Genomic DNA, 18,813 nt, shown 5'->3' with positions numbered 1-18,813 from the left:
GTAATTGATGTCCATTTGAACGAAAATTTTTGGTTTGAACTCCAAATAGCATAATATTTTTTATTATTTTAATAGTAATACACCATTATTCTTGAACACCATTAGTAAAATGGAAGTTCAACCAGTTTTATTTCTTTTTATTTATTACAGCATCACTCTTTTTTTAAAAATTAAAACGGACATTGAAACCTTACTAGATCTTCATTGATAACACCTCAATCTTATTCCTCACACTTTAAACTAAAAAATCCCAAATTGACAATTGGATCGAAAATCTCGGCAACTCAATCAGCTCCGATCAGTCTAAATTCCTCCGATATCAATAGCCGTAATCGGCCGCCGCCAACGACTGCTCCGTCGGAGTCGACGACGTCGAAGAAATGAATAGTCGGGGTTCCACCAACCGGCTATCATCCACCTCCAATTTCCGTTCTCGAATGTCGTTTCTAATGCTCTCTATGTTCTCTACAATGGCTGCTCTTTATGTCGCCGGCAGGTTGATCTCTCTCTCTTGTGTATATATATATATATATATATATATATATATGTGCGTCCATGCATAAATGCACATTTTCCTTTTTTTCTGGTTTGTTTATTTATCACACTGCTAGTGTCGTGTGTGAATTGGCCTATGCGAGCTAAGCTAAGTGGAGCCACGTATTTAATCCTTGATAATGATTAATTGAATGATTTCTAACAGTGTCTTGCTTTTGATTTCTCTCATCATTTGTTGTTTATCGTGTTTCAGTTATCACACTATTTTGTTGTTGTTACTGTTTCCTTATTAGTTGCTATGTTTTTTTTATTATCGTTTTTCCTTTTCATACCTACTTTGATTTGTTGTAGTGAGTTGAGAGTCGTCCACAAGTTAGGGGTAACCCCACTTGTGGCTTGTGGGATTTCACTGGGTGTGTTGTTTTTGTAGTTGACGATGATGATTTAACTGTGGCAACTGGTAATTGCATAATTGGCAGGTTGTGGCTGGACTCGGAGAATAGGGTATATCTTATTCAAGAGCTTGATAGGAGAACCGGACAGGTATTTTCTCTCAAATGGTAACATTGTTCTATTCATGTGGTAGATAAAGCTGATTCATTTTCCCTGAATTCTCCAATCATCTTTGTTTTAGTAAGTTGTAGTATGTAGGATCAAATAGGCTCTATAAAGATCAAGGTGGTTGTCATGTCAGGATTATAATAACTGACTATGAGGTAGTCTCCTTTGTCTGAATATAGAATATGGTTAATATGATTGATTATAAAGAAAATCCAAGGTTCCACATTATCAAATGTTAACTAGCCATCTGTATAGGTTTGGTGAAGAGTGCATTTCCTTCATGTAAGACTCAACATTGTCATTTGTCACAAGTTTTACTTGGGCTAATCTGCTAGAACTTCACCCAAGTTGAGGAACCCCCATACCGTGCACCAATAAGATCACCAAAAGCCTTTATGCCCAGTTTTTGCTAGTTGTTCTAGTAACATAAAATGAATAGAGCTCAGAAACAGGCAGAAATTCTATTGCTTATTAGTATGACATAGTTATGTCAGATTATGCACCAAACCCCTTTTACATGAAAGACCTGGGTTTTATTGCTATTTAAGGGCTACAGGAAGCGGCAAGTGTCCTCTTTTTCATATGTTCACCTGAAAATTCATTCACGAGAGGAATCTCACTTTTTACATGAAAGACCTGGGTTTTATTGCTATTTAAGGGCTACAGGAAGCGGCAAGAGTCCTCTTTTTCATATGTTCACCTGAAAATTCCTTCACGAGAGGAATCTCAAGGTGAATGGTACTGTACTGCTCAGGCTAGCCCTTCTAAAAAGCCTTTGTGACCTAGGCCTGTTTATGCTTGATATCTGATGTAAACTTACACTAATAAAGATTCTTTGTTCAATTACAAGTTTTTTGTCAAAAAAGTGTACTTCAAAAAAGGGATTTTTTGTCAGATAGTTTGATGAAGTTGGCATTGAGATCTCAATTTTTTGTTGTTTCATTGGTCCTGATGAGTTGAGTCTTGAGATGGTTAATGTTATATCAAAAGTTATAGGCATGCTTATCTTCCTTTACAGGGCCGTTCGGCTATATCAGTAGATGATACACTGAAGATCATAACCTGCAGGTTAGATGATTGTGATTGAATTTCAGTCCTAGCTTTGAGGGAATTTCTCTTCATATTGGAATTTTATACTGGGATTATACAGGCTGATGATTTTTTTGCCAGGGAACAACAGAAAAGGCTAACTGCACTTCAGATGGAACTGGGCAAAGCCAGTCAGGAAGGTTTTGTGTCAAAGCATCTACTGGATAACAATGAGAAGGATTCAAAGAAAAAACTTCTAGCTGTTATAGGTGTCTCTACAAATTTTGGCAACAAGAAAAACAGAGACGCAATTCGCAAAGCATGGATGCCTACTGGTTTAGCTTTCTTATCCGATCCCCTTTTTCTTGATTTCTTTTGGTAGGCCTTTTGTGAAGCTAAAATTGAACCAATTCAACTAAGATGCTGAAGTTATATTTCATCTCACCTTGCTGATGAAACCATTGTCTGTTGAACACATTTAGACTGGATTGCTGTGGCATTCCCTAGTAATATCATTGATCTTGTCTTAATCAGAAGTATCTGCAGTACAACTGCTATCATGATGAGTTAACTTTTGAAACAACTGATTTCATTCTAAATTTGTAAGTTACTTTTGGCAGGTCCTGCTCGTAAAAAATTAGAGGAGGAGAAAGGTATCGTAATTCGATTCGTCATAGGAAGAAGGTACCTACCTTGAGAAATCTGAATTAAATAAAGGATACACCATAATGCTCTTTGAAAATAAGGTACTAGATGTTTCTTTCAATCAGGTTACTTACTCGAATTTACACCTCATGCAGTTTGAATCGTGGAGATAGTTCAGATAGAGCCATTGATGATGAAAGCAGGAATTCCAATGACTTCATCATTCTTGTATGTGAAGCTTTTGCATGTCATTTCTTATAAACTAAGTTTCTTGTTATCAACTAAAGATAGCAATTTTTTTATTTATTACCATTAAAGAAACGAGCTTGATGAATGTTAATTTAACTGAGAGTTGTTAGTCGTTCTAACCTATCAAAATAGATTAAATCTTCTTGAGTTATTCACATCCTTCCTTTACCACAGAAAGAAATAGTAATAAATTAGGGTAATCAAATCCCACTTCCTTTTCGAGGAAAAGAATTTTTCAAATAAATAAATGGGTATCAATAATGTTGTTATATGTCAGCACACTCATGTTGTGCGAGCTTATTTTTATGTCTTTATAAGTATATCTTACCGTTCTGAAAATCGGGTTACTTTACTGTGTTATCTAGTTCTTGTAGCACATATGTCTAGAAAACTCAGTATGTGAATATTATTTTCTTCCTGAGTAGAATGATCATGTGGAGTCCCCTCAAGAGCAATCAAAGAAGACAAAGTCATTTTTTGCTCACGCTGTTGAGCATTGGGATGCTGAGTTTTATGCTAAGGTCAACGACAATGTCTATGTTAATTTAGGTACTGTAGTCTGTGCTCTGCTAACTTCTTTCCATTTTCTATGATTTAATTTTCTTTCCATTTTAGAAACTGTTATGGTAGATTTGAAGTCATCAAATTCTTTAGACTCGTAAGTGTAGGAAAGAGATTGCTAAAGAGTTACCTAATGTATGTCAGCATTGGCATATTGAATCTGGAAATGATAATGAGGTAAAGAACAGAAAGAAGTTGTACCTAGGTGATTTTGATTTTCATTCTTGTCAAGCTGTAGGATTCTCAAAGAGACAGTACATAAATCACAAAAAATGTACAAAAGCAAGGCAGTGTTGAAGCTGTGTCATGTTACCTAAAATAATAAAGGCATGGTGCCTGTTTGTGGCCAACCAGGTCTAAATTGATTTCCCTGAGTGAGCAAATGTAGAATGCGCCATATTGTGTGAAAGTTGCTCAAAAGAAAAGTTGCCTCATTTACAAAGCTAGGACCAGAATGAATCCTATTGAATTACGACTTGGAGCGTTCAATCAACTACCCTGAGTCCATTATATCAGGGTTTCTTTTGATTAAATAAAGTATGCAATAACCTTGAATAGTCTATTTATTTAATAGATTGTATCAAGATGCCAATGAGAAATCTTGTTGCATCTTCTTACTCTCTACTCTCTAACCATTGCAAAATTGAATGGAGATGATCACTTGAGATACTATAATCCTAATGATAGAATCTCGATTGGCTATGTCCTTCACAGAAAATTGCAACACCATAACCAATGAAACATAATATTATAACGTCATATCTATGATGTTCTTTGCTGAGTTTTTAACCTGTTAACACTTAACATGCTCTTATGTTTTAAAAATATGTGCTGTATGCTTATTGGCTTTAGTTTATCCACAGATGCTATTGGAGCTGTACTTACCAGCTATTTGGATAAGCCTCGTGCCTACATAGGGTGTATGAAATCTGGCGAAGTTTTTTCACAGTCGTAAGTTTCTCTTGTTTATTGGATGATTGCTGTTTTGCTGAAAGACAGTGTTAGTTCTTCATAACCTAATTTTTGTTTCTTATTCACAGGGAACAGAAATGGTATGAGCCAGAGTGGTGGAAATTTGGGGATGGAAAATCGTGAGTACTTTTGTACTATTTACTGAAATCATCTGGCTGAAGCAAGCAGTGCTAGATATACTGCAGAGACCCACTGCTGCATGTATTGTAGTTATACCTCTTCTCTGTCTAGTGCTAGGCGCTTGTGAGTCTTGGTTGGAAAGATTGATCATACATAATTTGAATCTCAGAGTTAGCCCTCATAAACTGAGGGAGAGGACAATTTTTTTGCCAGGATAGACAAGAAATATATTAATTATGGTTTCTGACATAGATATGTTCCAAACAAAAATGAAGCTACACTATTTTAAATGTTTTAAGGAAAATAAATATATGAGTATTGCAAAAGAGGAAAATTGTTGGAGAAGGAAAATAAATATGAGTATATATTCAAGGGAAATTGCATTATGAGTATTGGATTCTTATCTTCTTCCTTTTCTTCTTTCTTTATCTTTTGTGTTAGCAAACTTGAAGAGTTTTAATTTCATTAGTTATGTTAATATTTGTTGGAGAAGTTGAACAAAATATTTGTGAATGGAGATTACCTAGAGATGTTCAACTGCCAGCAGGAAGAAGAATAGATATGTACATCACTCCACCCACCCCTCCTCCTAACCCCCCCACCCCAAGAAAAAAGAAAAAGAATAGATATGAACTCAACGATTTTTCCGGTCATGCTGCTATTCTGCTGATATGGATCAGGCATGACGTGCCAGCATCTGCATGCTGTTGAGTCTTCAACTTGTTTAGATGCTAATTCTTCCATTTTTTTTGTACTCTTTCGCAACCAGATATTTCAGGCATGCTTCCGGTGAAATATTTGCTATATCGAAGGCCTTGGCTCAATTTATTTCTATCAACAGGTAAAATATGAGGGATTGACTGTGTACTTATTATCAGAAAAAAAGGTGGATTAGCATTATGTTTCTATTGCATGCTGAAGTAGCAACAACTGAGGTGCCAAGAACCTTGAGCTGGGTTTCTACTCTCAGTAAAGGGTCGGTTTTGTTTGTAACATGTGTTTACTTCTCCATAATTGTTTCCATGTTAGATTGATCGTATCTGTTAGTAGGCTATCTTTTATGCACATCACTCCACTTAAAAAGAAAAACAAAGCCATATGTTTCCATCAATTGTGATGGCAATAGTGAAATGCTTACTGTTTTGTCTCCCTCCACTTTGTAGATCAATACTTCGCTCATATGCTCATGATGATGTGAGTGCTGGATCCTGGTTCATTGGCCTTGATGTGAAGTATGTTGATGAAGGGAAGTTCTGCTGCTCTTCCTGGTCTTCAGGTCTCTCTCTCTCTCTCTCTCTCCCATAGGAAATAGGAGAGAGAAAAAAACGTTGGCGCCTCCTTTTGCAGCAGTTATTGACCGTATAAACAAATTGCTGTCTCCGTATGAGTTGTGGATTGTTTTAATTAGGAGGTTCTACTGGAGCATCTCTAATTTGAGTATGAAAATTGTTAGTTCCTATTAGAAATTGATAATTAGAGAGCTATTTTATAAATAGTTTTTTCCTCATTAAAAATATAGATGATAGAGTGGTTTGAGTATACTGAGAATTATTATAAGGAAAAAGAAAGTTTTCACATACGGACATCATTGTTATAATATACTGATATGTTGTGTGAAAGCTTGTATAAACTTAGTTGGTAACTTTTGGAGTAAATTTTACTTGCATCCCATCTTCTTTTTCCTTCTATAGAACTGATCCACTTTGAAGGGAATCGTAGAAGATCCATTTTGAAGTGAAAGGTAGAAGAGATAATTCTTGGTACTAGAAAAGGAACTGAAGGCAATTGTTGCCAGAGTTATTATATCAGTAGGTGTTTTGGTTAAAGAAAGCTATATGAAGAGGGACGGAGAAAAAATAACTACTGTATGGTGAGGCCAGCTGAAGTTATCTCCTGTCTTTATTTAGGGAACTGTTTTGAGGTCAATTACTTTGCTGTTTTCATCAAGCTTAGGTCATTTTGCTCTCTTGCCTGACGAGTTCAGACATATAGATATTGTTTGTTTGTATCTTGAGAGTCGAGAGGTGATCTATACAATTACGTAGAAGAATCAGTAAATAACTTAGGAGGAGGAAAAAGAACAAGGAATTTACTGCTATTGTTACATTGCTCCTTGTGACATCATGGTATACTAAATCGCTCTTCTTTTTTTTAGGGTCTGTATGCGCAGCAGCTTGATTGGATCGCCTCTTTTAGTACATAAAGAGAATCAGTCACTGGAGATTTGGTGCACTGTACAAAGGTGGTTGAAGTTTTTCACTCCAATCATGAAGAGCCGCGTGGTAGAGAGAGCACACACCTTAGTTCTTGACATCACCATGCCTTCAAGGAATGTACAAAGGGTTCTTGGAGTGTAGGGACTATGGTCAGAAAAGTTCTTTGTATGATGATGTATTCACAGAGTGCACATTGTCCATTATTTAAGCATGGACTATTGATATCAATGTTATGGAGATATAAAGTTTGTTGAACTATGTGACGATTGCCAAATCTCTTAAGATTGCTTCTATAGCAATTTCAAATATTGAACTTGAACTTAGGACTTATATCTGTTCTTATATCGTGTAGATTCGTGTGATCACCTCATTTACAAGCTTAAATAGTTAGATACGACCCATGAGTAAGTGGGGTCAAAAGTTCAGGATCAACCACCTTCAAGACCTCTGTCGTTCCATCTCAATCCTTGCCAGAGACCCACAACTATTCCTTAACGAAGTCTTCAGGGTTAGTATGATTGTATGAACCAAATTGGTGTTCGCAACGTTTACTATCTAAGTCATAGAAACCAATATCATGAGCCATCTTATACTCCCAAAAACATCACATTTTCAACCATATTTTCTATCTTAATTTGAATTCGTGATGTGCGTTTAACTCACCTATCACGTGTTCTTACCATTGTACCATATCAAGATTCCCTCAACTTGGAATTAAATTTTCTTTTAGAGATTTGAGCATGACACCATATCTAAATAACGTGTAAAATGTAATTGTGCATATTAGTCAATTGGTGAAAAGATCTAATTATCAATATAATAATAATAATGGAAAAGGTCTAAGATGTTATGGACAGGCATAATGTCATTTCTGTTTTTACTCAGTCTCATATATTTGCTCTTTTCGATTAATTCATCAAAGACATCAACTATGTCTTAAATTCTTAATTAGTTGGTATCTTGTTTGTGCTTACTCTATTATTATTTTGAAAATACACGAGGACAATACAAAATTACTCACTCTCGATAGTTTACTTTATTATTATTTTGAGAATACACAAGAACAACACAAAATTACTTAGCCTCGATATTTATATCAGATTATATACTAATTTATGAGATAAATCATAAAATTTAAAGTAAAAATGTGTAATAATTAACTACTAGTACTATTTATTGGTATGTATTAAATATACGTAAAGACACGTGTCATGTATTCCTTTATTTAAGCTTAGAGATATATGCAAAAGCTTATGTAAGAGGAGCTTTTGTGGCTATTCTAGTGAGTAGTTACACACTCATAAAATTCTCATATTTATGGTGATGGGGTAAGTGATGTTATGTGAATTTTGTCATTTGGTTTTGGGGATGGCCCTATGTTTTATGTTGGGATGGCTATGGAGTTTGGCATTATTCCTCAATCCAACCATTTGTCCCCATGTCTCTTTTTGTTGGTTAGCTAAAAAGTTATGTATAAAATAATTATTTTAAAACAAATAATGATTTGATCCATCGATGGCGAAGACAAAATTTATACGTATAGTGTGATTTTTCGGTAAAGTAGGCCCCTAGTTTCGCCTCTGAATTCAATTGAATCTAACAATTTTGATACAAAGCAGAATATGTTATTATTATATTGATTTTTGAATCAATAATTTTAAAGATATAATTAATTCAACGGTAACCATCTAAAGATTGAATACATCAAATCTAACTAATTATGTTAGCTTGAAACATCCCCCTTCATCATAAAGAAAAAACTTTATCCAAAATTATTAGTTAAATATTGTTTTGTAGCTAAATTTTAATTATTTGACAAGTACTTTTATTCTACTTTTGAAAATGACTGCCATTTGCTTTCGAAATATTGAATAATCAAGGTCAAATATTATTGTAAAAATTTGCAAAAAAAAATGTTCATTGGAGTCAACTTAGGACACATAATTAGATAGGAGAAAAAATAAAGGTCATTCACTGATATTTACAAATTACATTAATGGGCTAGTTATTTACAAATGGCAATAATTATAAGATATGATTAAATCCAATTATTGACTATCTCTTGTTCAAGAAAATTATATTTGAGTGCTCTTAATAAATTCTATATATACTTCATCAAAATATTTATTTTAAAAAATTGCTGACAAGTGCTTAAATCATGTTGGAGCCCTAGCCATCCAAGTTGTGCTTAAATTTGATATATTTGTAAGTTATTTAGTCAAAATTTTAGTTTTGATTTTTCTTTTTTCTCTCCTTTTTATAGTTGGATCGAGTTCAATTCCAGAATATAAAATCGTCTTTAATAGTATTTTATTGTTAAAGTAGACTCTTCAATATAAATTCAAATTAATAAAGTCGTAAAATAAATATCAAATCGGCTAACAAAAAGAAAAAGAGAAAAAAGATATAGTTGGATATTTCAACAGCTATATCCCTACTAATTCAAATCAAATTCCTCCCCCTCCTTGGAATTGACTCATACCATATTAAATCTAAGAAAATTAATTACATGGTTGTTGGGAAAAATTGAAGTAAGAGCGAAAGCAATAACATACTCAACGCAATTTCATAAGTGAAGTTTGAGAGAGTGATGTCTATGTAAACTTTACTCTTGCCTTGTGATGACGGAGAAGTTATTTTCGAAAAACATTTGACTCAAATAAAATAATCAAAGCAGATTTGAAAAAAAAATATAGAAGAAAAAAAATAATATAAAATACTACAGAAAGAGAAAAGGTTACACCAACTAACAAAATGAAATGGATGAAAAGAAGCCTAAATAGAAAACAAATAACGTAAGATTTTCTAATGTAAATTCAAATTAATTAATCTCAAATCGAATACTAGATTCCGAAACAAAAAAAAAGAAGAAGATATATGACATGTTTCAACAGCTATATACCACCTACCAACTAAAAGGTTGGTTCAAGAGTCAAGGATAATGCTTTTAATCTAAATATCTTTAATTATGTTCAAAATCATGTTCCTATCAAAATAAAGTGAATGACAAAAAAAATTCCTAGGATGCTTAAAATAGAGAACAAGGTATGAAATGACAAAAAAAATCATTAAGGTTGACGATAAGAGCGAAAAAATATTATGCAAATGGATATAATGTATTTGATCATTACAAGAATGAAATTATCCTTCATGTATGAAAGTTACTATGTAGTCATTATGAATAAAAAGAAGAAGAAAAAACAAGACTTATATGAGAATTTCCAAAAAAGAGTTTGTTATAAAATCAATATATTATTTCTAATAGTGAGTCAAATTTAATATAAAATTATAAATATTGAATTTCTTAAATTACCATAGTACAAAATCAATGTTATAAATTGTTCGAGATTAAGATGTAACCAAATTTTCTTCTTGAATTTAATAAAGGTTTTTTACTAGGGAAATTGATAATAATTGTTGTGGAATAATAAATAATTTTTCATGATCAACACGAGTTATGGTGCAGGTGAGTTTACTTCACCCTTAATCATGAGTATGAAGAAAATCATGTTAGGAGTTAGTCGGGGCTTCGATGCGGGCTCTAGATAATGGGTGGGAAACCAAAAACGAAAAATCTGAGGTATGACGTTGTTTACCGTTGATATGAATGTTTTGAATCTAAATTTAATCTAACCATAAAGCGAGTCGGAAAATAAAGGTTAAAAAGGAAAAGTCAAGAGGACATATATTTAGACCAAAATTATCCTCAAAGGCCGTTAATTCAGGTAATCAACGTCCAATTAAATTTTGAAATGACAAATTCTCAGCTTTCATAATTTAATGTAATGTACTATATACATTTATGCTCCACATTTATTCTGTTCAAATATATGACTTTTCTCAATATTAATTTTCTTTAATAGCTGCAAATAAGTCCAAAGAGTCATTATGATAAAAGAAAATAAAATCACTATTTGAAGAAAATAATTGGTTAGAGAATTTTGATTCTTAATTTGAATCTCCCTTTTTTGTTCTTGAAATTCTACACAATAGTAGATTCTTGGGGTTGCTTCATTTTGGGGAAAAAGTAAAAAAGTTCAAATCTTTTTGAGTAAAAAAGGGTATTTCTTGCTTTTTATGGTCATTAATAATTTCCACAAGAAAGATAAATTGGGTATTAAATTAGTGGAGTTGAGTTGATTTGAGTTTGTTAGGATTTTGGTAGACTTTTCACGGGAAAACTGGGATTGTCATAAGGGAAAAGTATCAATTTTCAACTGCTTTGAGTAATTGCAGCTCAAGTGTTTGTTGTTTTGTGTAAATTAGAAATTTGTATAAAAGTTAGAGGATTTATGCTGTGTTATATCAGAGAAAAACACAAGTTAGTTCTTCATATTGATATCCAATTTGTGTTCTTGAAATGGATCATTCTGCAGCAGATAAGGATTTTAAACCTGTAGAAATTGCAAAGGATAAGAATGGGGTTGATCAAGTTTTGCTTCGAAGTCTACGTGGCGCTTCTGTTCGAGTTAGTTTACTTTTGAGATTGATATTTTGTGTTTGACTGAAGGGTGTTTAAGATGAGAATTTATAAATCCTTTTGTATTGTTTTATGTATCCAGGTTAGCCTGCATGGAGGACAGGTTCTTTCATGGAAGACTGACCAGGGTGAAGAATTACTTTTTATAAGCAGCAAGGTACATTTCTGAAGCCAATTGTGCTGAAACAATCGTCCTTGTCTTTCTTCTCGATTTGATTTGTGGGTGAAAAGCTTGTAAGCAAAGGCAAAGTCAGAAGTTAGAGTTGTGAGTTCAGTATGAGCATGATTGTATATGCATACATTTCAAATCTTTTTGGGCATATACTGATATACATACATAATTCGAGCTGAAAGTAATGAGTTCAGTTGAACCAACAGAAGCCTCTTGGATCTGCCTAGTTTTGCAAGACTCGTATTTTCACTAATCTTGCAATGAAAACTGAATTTGGTTCATGTTGAATCACAGTTTTGAGCTTCTTCAAAATTTTTGTTGATGAAATGAGAGTATCTTTTTGTTAGAATTTCTGCTGCTACATGGTTATATTCTTCATCTCCATTTCATCCCCTTCAGAACCCTCAGATTCTAGTCCTGCATCAAGGTGGTTTCTTGAGTCTGACTTGTTAAAAAATCGAATTTAAGGAAATTTTGTAAACTGAAGAGAAGAAAGGAGCTAATATGTGTGAAACAGAGAATCTGTTGCTATGTGAAAACTGATAGCTTGCTCTCCTTTATGCGTTTTAGGCAACTTTTAAGCCACCAACAGCTGTGAGGGGAGGGATTCCAATTTGTTTTCCTCAGGTAATGCGATAGCTTTCTATATGCTTTATGTTCCTCTAAAAATATGCTCTCGCTAATCTTTTCGAAATGTGACTGATGTGTTTGTATACTTCTGAAGTTTGGAAACCGGGGCTCCCTCGAGCAACATGGATTTGCCAGAAATAAGATGTGGGTCATTGACGATAATCCTCCCCCATTGCACCCAAACGATTCCAATGGCAAAACATATATTGACTTACTACTTAAATCGTCTGATGATGATCTTAAAATCTGGCCTCATGGGTACGAACTTTATAATCCATTTCTTTTCTTAATATTCAACATAGTTATACTGTTGTGAAACTAGTTATAACTATTAAATGTTTGAATGATATACTAGTAAATTTTCAGCTAGTGATGTTAGTCCTATCTTTTCTCTTTCTCCAGTTTTGAATTCCGCTTGAGAGTGGCTTTGGCTTTTGATGGATCTCTTACCCTGACATCACGCATCAGGAATGTTAATTGCAAGCCTTTTAGTTTCTCCATTGCATACCATACTTATTTTTCTGTCTCAGATATCAGGTAACTATCATAAACGTTTGTTACTGAAGGATTCTCTTAAACAGAATGATGGTTTCCCGTCTCTAGCTTCGACTAATTGAAAAATTGCTATCTAGTATTTGGAGGAGTATCTACAGTCAAACTTTCTATATGAACACAAGAATAATATTAGTCGTTTATAATTTAAACCTAGAGCATACACCTTTTTGTTGCTTTCATAACTTCTGGAGCACAATGGTGTAGCACCCCCACCCCACACACACTCTCTAAAACAAAAAATAAAAAAATAAAAAATCAGGATGAATATGTTTTCACCCTTCTGAAATGTTAACAACAAAAAAATTGTTGTTCCAATTTATAAGCCAAATAGGTATATTGTATTGGTAAAGTCATATTATGTCTTGTTATTCTTCTATTTCCACATGTTTGAATAAACTTATGAGTTATGACATATCCGTACAGCCTCCCTTGGATGGATAGCTAAGTTAAACTAACTGCTCTTGTGACAGTGAAGTGAGAGTGGAAGGCTTGGAGACTCTTGACTACCTTGACAACTTGTGCAACAGAGAACGTTTCACAGAGCAAGGAGATGCCTTAACATTCGAATCCGAGGTAAATTACAGCATACGTCTTATCAAACTAACATGCCATAGTTCAATAAGATGTTCCCAAGACTATTCAGCTATTAGTCAGTGGGTAAATTTCTCATATGATCACCTTGACCTAGCTATTGCTTTTTTTTTTTCCCCACAAAAATCAGTTGACGATCATTTACAAAAATTACTAAACTTTGAGTATGCTAACACAAAAATCACACAACCTTAAATACTAACTTTCCGGTTGATAATTCATTTTGCTCTTTTTTAAAAAAAAAATCAATTAAAAAGTTCTGATTCGACCTGATCCAAAACCCAAATGAAGAAAGTAAAATATCAGAAGAACTGAACAGGCCTCTGAAAAATCAGGTTGGAACTTTGTTGCCTCCTCCCTAATTTTCAACAGTGTTTTTGGGGAGTGCGGTTCTGTTCCTTCTTTTAATAAATTCTTCTTTCTTCATATGGATTTTGGGTTTTGGGTCGGTGCAGTGCTTTTTAATTGAATTTTTTATGCGTTTGATTTTTAAAAAAGAGAGTAAAACATGAGTTATCCATCGAAAAGTTGGTATTTTCAGGTTGTGTTTTTTTTTGTATTAGTTTACTCAAAGTTCAGTGATTTTTAGGTTAGAAATGATAGTTAAGTGACTTTTTTGTAAAATTTCTTCTCTTTGCTATTGCTTAATAATTTTGGCTCATAAATGGGTGAGAAGTACTTCTATTGATTCTACGCCCACCCACCCACCTACCTTCCCACTCTTTTGAGCATGCATATTAATGTGGTTATGCTATGTGGTGTTGCATTGTGTTACTAATCCAGTACAAGGTGTGAGCCACAGTATATATTTCGTCCCTCCTCCTCATTTGTTTTAAATATGTATACTAAGCAACCGCTGATGCTGGTTCTATAAGCATGATGTTAGCTGCAGATCATTTTTATGGGTTACAATCCCTGAGATCTTACTTTTTAATTACGGTTACGTTCTTGTTCCAATATAGCAAGTCATATCATTCCTCAACTTCTGTCTCTTCCTTTTAATGAAAATTGACCCAAAAGAAATAAGTAGATATGAAATGAATGATGATAGTAGGTCAATGTCTGCCTTGTTTGGATAATAATCTGTGGGAGCAAATTAATGTTGAACTTGATTCATGTTTTTGTTTCCTAGAACAATTAATGAGTTTGCAATTTCACACCTTTTCAAAAATTCTTTGTTGGTAGGTGGATCGAGTTTATCTTAGTTCATCTGATGTGATAGCGGTTTTTGATCACGAGAAAAAGAGGACTTTTCTGATAAAGAAAGAAGGACTTCCTGATGTTGGTGAGCCCAACTATACTTTTGCATTTATTTATTTTGGAACAAAACCAAGGAAAAAAAATTAGTAGCACACAAAACTTGGTATGGTCAAAAGACCAAAGCATTAGGAAGATTGTCGTTAATTGCAAGTATTAAAATGTTTCTCTTGTAAGAACATTAAAGTTCAGGTTGAAAAACCGAAAACGTAGAGAAACAAAGATAAGAGAGGAAAATAGATCCATTAGAAAAGTACAGTCCTCGGTGCTTTTTCGAGTAACAATACAAATTTTGTATATGTAATCTCTTCGTGGAGTTGATTTCTCAAATGGTCACTCAACTAAGAGTTATCATCTCAGAAAGTCACTTTCTTTGTTGAAGAAAATCAGAATCAAAGAAGAAATGTGACTTTGTGAGATAATAAACCCTCCCTCTGGGAAACAAAGTTACTAAGACCATTGAGATGAACTGATAAGCATCTAGTGCTAAATAAACAATTACGTGTTAGGGAAGTGTTGGAAATGATAATAAGTAGAGTCTTGTCATGAGATAAATTCATCCCATTCATCATTTTTTTCTTAGATTTGGGTAATCCGGTGCACCCAACCCTTGTATGGTAACTTCAAAACATTGGACATGTTCAGTTTGTAATCTAGTGTCTGCATCTTTCCTGTCTGATTGTTGTTCAACATTCTACATTAACCTATGACAGTGGTTTGGAATCCATGGGAGAAGAAATCTAAAGCCATAGCAGATCTTGGAGATGAAGAATACAAGCATATGCTTTGTGTAGACGGAGCAGCTATCGAGAAACCAATCAGCTTGAAGCCAGGTGAAGAATGGACCGGAAGGTTGGAACTGTCTGTCACGCCTACAAGTTGAACGATCACTCTAATCTCGCGTCCCAAGTTAAATACATGTTTCGTGCACAACATAACCTAATTAGTGAATGTATGACCTCCTTAATATTAGCAGCGAGGTCGTACACTAAGAGCCAATATCAATGTTCTTTTATTGGTGTGAAATTAGTATGTACTTAAGATGATTGATGTTTAAAAGTTTCAATTGTTATTCTTGTGTTAGTGTTACATCACACAGTACATGTAATGGAAGTGGGGAAAGGTCATTTTTAATATTTCCCCAAACTGTTGTAATTTGAATGAATCGGATTATATTTGCAGAAGAATGTTGTATTCACCTTTTTATATCCAAAAAATATTTGTTGGTTAAATATAGCTTTGGCATTGTCCCCGTGTCTCTTTTTTGTTGGTTAGCTAAACAGTGATGTATAAATCACCATTTAAAAATAAATAATGATTTGGTTCAATCAGTAACCTATGTTATTTGCACATTTTAATCTTCTCTTTAAAAACAAATTGGAGACCTATTTTTTTTTCATGAAATTCAAAGTTATTTCTTCTCTTTAATAGTTAAATATTTTTTAATTAAATGGTCTTAAACATGTCATGTGAAAGTTATATTTAAAAATTGACAAAAAAGAAAGAAACATTCTTTAATGTTCTGAAATGAACTAAAAGAAGACACAATATAATTTATTTATTTATTAAAAATTACTTATAATAATTCTATTATTACTAAAAAACGGGGCCTTCAAATTTGGTGGCCTAAAACGGATGCCTCATTTATAAAGACATTGAGTCACCTCTGGCTTTGTATTACTTTGTGGAATGCTTTACACTTGGTTGAATGATTTACAAATGAGAAACCCTCTATTTATACTACTTCCTAGAGGCCTACGTGTAAATAATATTTACTTTGCATATTTACACTAGAATTCTCTCCAATTCTAGAGAATTACAAAGCCTTCCTTGAAAATATCTAATTATTCATCTAAAATTCTCTACTAGTCTAGAGAATTTTTAAGGCTTCCTAAGATATTTTCTAAAGTCATTCTAGAGTCTTCTAAGGAAAGATCTAGGGAAATCTAAAATCTTCCACTAACCTCTCCATAACTCTAGATTCTTCCTCCTTATTTTATGCCAAATTTGAAGGGAAAAGTGGCGGGTAATGACACTTGGCTCTAGAGTCTTGAGTGATAAGAAGGTACCACCTATACTTACATTCTACAAATTGGTGGTTAGGCCGCCTTTCTTGTATGGAGTGGAGTGTTGGTCAATAAAAAATTTACATATTCAGAAGATGCATGTTACGAAAATGAGAATGTTAAGATGGATGTGCAGCCATACTAGGAGCCATACAATTTCCCTATTCACATGGATGTTACGAATTTTACGAAAATAAGGATGTTAAGATGGATGTGCAGTCATACTAGGAGCCATACAGTATCCCTATTCACATGGATGTTACGAATGTTACGAAAATGATAATATTAAGATGGATGTGCAGTCATACTAGGAGCCATACAGTTTCCCTATTCACATAGATGTTACGAAAGAGTTGAAGGATCAATCGATATCACATGGTTGCCATACAGTTTCCCTATTCACATGGATGTTACAAATGTTACGAAAATGAGGATGTTAAGATGGATGTGCAGTCATACTAGGCAGGGGCGGACCCACGTGTTGTCCAGGGGGTTCACCCGAACCCCCTCGATAAAAAATTATACTGTAATATAATAAGGTGAATTTTCTGAATTTAGGTGGATATATATATTTTGAACCCCCTCAATGACAAGGTGAAGGAGATAGCCCAGCGGCAGATCCCTTCAATATTAAGCCTGACGTCCAGGGATCGAATCCCTGGGTTAGCGTTTTATTTTTTAGTTTTTTTGTTTTTGTTTTTTTTTTTTTTTTAGTTTCAGTTCCGATTTTCATTGTTTTTTTAAATAAAAAGTGCTAAAATGTGGTGTTAAACCCAAAAAGATCAAGGGTCCCATACTCCCATTCCTAAAAGCTAATAACTTTTTCACTTTCCAAATCCCTAAATCACTTTCTTGTTCTTCCCGAACACTCAAATATTAAAATCATCTCTCATAATATTCTATTGTTGATTTGACATATTTTAATGGGCTAACTTTTTGTTTCACTGTAATCACTTATGTTAGTTTCGGATTTCTTGTAACGAAACAAACTTTTTGTACCTATTAACTATATACTACTACTTCCTTGAAATTTTTTTTGTTGGCTTATTTTCACGTTTATACTTTTATTTTTCGAACCCCCTGAACGAAAATCCTGGGTCCGCCACTGATACTAGGAGCCATACAGTTTCCCTATTCACATGGATGTTACGAAAGAGTTGAAGGATATATCACATGGTCCATGCATAACACAACCTTAATATGAATGTTCTTTGTACAAGAATCGTATATATATATATATAAAGGAGAAACATAGATAAGGTGATGTGGCACCGCTCTATGACCTCCATTTTTATTTATTTTTTCTCCTTTTTTTGGACATTTTTTAATTCTTCTCCTCATTTTTAATATAATTATTATTTGTTTATAATTAATATTTTGTTGATTAATGTGGATGTCCATAACTTCAAGATATAATTTCACCATTATGTGTAATGATACTTACACCTCCACCATCTCCTCATTTATCTTCCACACCCTTTAATCTTCCCCACATTGTCAATAATTAATATCATGTTTATTGCTATCTTTTTGTATGCCTCTTATAACAATATAAATAGAGGTCTTGAGGATGTGTTATGCACTTGAAGATTTAGAAAACACTTGAATATACTTGGAAGAACAAGAAAATTCTCTCTTGTCTCTCTACATTTCTTGTCTATTTTCTCACTTTTATTATTCTTTTTAGTTTTGTTTTACTACATCTTTTCATTCTTGAAAAGTTAAAATGTTATATCTAATTGTATTTATCTTCACAAAAATAGATGTATTGATACTTGTATGCCTACCTTCCCCATCTTTTGATATATTTTGTCTTCTTTATATATTTTATTCATAATATTTTATTTTTAGAATTTCATTCCAATATTCATTGATCTCTTTGTATAATAATCAAACATTGAGGTTTGACGTTTATCATATTCGTTCTAAGGATAAAATTCTTCAAATAAATCAAAAACATCATACAGTGACACAAAAGGAAGTTCAGTTGTTATACATTTTTTGCTTTAGTATAGTATAAATCAAAAAAATCATGTAGTGACACAAAGGAAAATTAAGTTGTTATGCATTTTTAGCTTTATTATAATATATAATTGTTAAAGTAATTTAATTTTTATATATATTTTAATGAATGAAATTCTCAATTAAATTCTTAAAAATTAGATGATATAATCACAAAAAATATCCAAAAGAAAAATACTTCAAATAGCTACC

General features: G+C 33.2%; 2 protein-coding genes across 3 annotated transcripts; both read left to right on the top strand.

The window, feature by feature from the left end:
* The first annotated feature begins 117 nt into the window (after window positions 1–117).
* Window positions 118–7,167, top strand: LOC102600323 (probable beta-1,3-galactosyltransferase 11). 2 transcript variants are annotated; one of them, XM_006343835.2, is made up of 12 exons: window positions 118–496; window positions 975–1,038; window positions 2,075–2,124; window positions 2,227–2,420; window positions 2,706–2,769; window positions 2,886–2,958; window positions 3,405–3,528; window positions 4,404–4,491; window positions 4,581–4,631; window positions 5,402–5,473; window positions 5,796–5,908; window positions 6,788–7,167. In XM_006343835.2, the coding sequence occupies exons 1-12, from the start codon at window positions 381–383 to the stop codon at window positions 6,808–6,810; spliced, it is 1,032 nt and encodes a 343-aa protein (XP_006343897.1). In that variant the 5' UTR covers window positions 118–380; the 3' UTR covers window positions 6,811–7,167. The 2 variants fall into 2 exon arrangements, with proteins under 2 accessions (XP_006343897.1, XP_015162619.1); XM_015307133.1 differs by lacking the exons at window positions 118–496; window positions 975–1,038 and adding an exon at window positions 1,213–1,794.
* A 3,525-nt stretch (window positions 7,168–10,692) lies between these two features.
* Window positions 10,693–15,742, top strand: LOC102600001 (putative glucose-6-phosphate 1-epimerase). The gene is made up of 8 exons (XM_006343834.2): window positions 10,693–11,316; window positions 11,411–11,485; window positions 12,071–12,127; window positions 12,225–12,388; window positions 12,533–12,667; window positions 13,156–13,258; window positions 14,462–14,561; window positions 15,247–15,742. The coding sequence occupies exons 1-8, from the start codon at window positions 11,209–11,211 to the stop codon at window positions 15,414–15,416; spliced, it is 912 nt and encodes a 303-aa protein (XP_006343896.1). The 5' UTR covers window positions 10,693–11,208; the 3' UTR covers window positions 15,417–15,742.
* Window positions 15,743–18,813: the final 3,071 nt, after the last annotated feature.

Source organism: Solanum tuberosum, unplaced genomic scaffold (genome assembly GCF_000226075.1).
Source record: "Solanum tuberosum cultivar DM 1-3 516 R44 unplaced genomic scaffold, SolTub_3.0 scf00048, whole genome shotgun sequence".
NCBI classification, from domain to species: domain Eukaryota; kingdom Viridiplantae; phylum Streptophyta; class Magnoliopsida; order Solanales; family Solanaceae; genus Solanum; species Solanum tuberosum.
This window is presented reverse-complemented; position numbering and strand designations above follow the sequence as displayed.

What these genes read in the sequence shown, in the direction of transcription:
- LOC102600323 (XM_006343835.2), top strand. Translation starts at nt 381, where the DNA reads ATGAATAGTCGGGGTTCCACCAACCGGCTATCATCCACCTCCAATTTC. An exon ending in CAATGTCTATGTTAATTTAG is followed by an intron (nt 3,529 to 4,403) that starts GTACTGTAGTCT and finishes GTTTATCCACAG; the next exon opens with ATGCTATTGGAGCTGTACTT. An exon ending in CTGCTCTTCCTGGTCTTCAG is followed by an intron (nt 5,909 to 6,787) that starts GTCTCTCTCTCT and finishes TCTTTTTTTTAG; the next exon opens with GGTCTGTATGCGCAGCAGCT.
- LOC102600001 (XM_006343834.2), top strand. Translation starts at nt 11,209, where the DNA reads ATGGATCATTCTGCAGCAGATAAGGATTTTAAACCTGTAGAAATTGCA. An exon ending in TACTTTTTATAAGCAGCAAG is followed by an intron (nt 11,486 to 12,070) that starts GTACATTTCTGA and finishes TATGCGTTTTAG; the next exon opens with GCAACTTTTAAGCCACCAAC. An exon ending in TTCCAATTTGTTTTCCTCAG is followed by an intron (nt 12,128 to 12,224) that starts GTAATGCGATAG and finishes ATACTTCTGAAG; the next exon opens with TTTGGAAACCGGGGCTCCCT.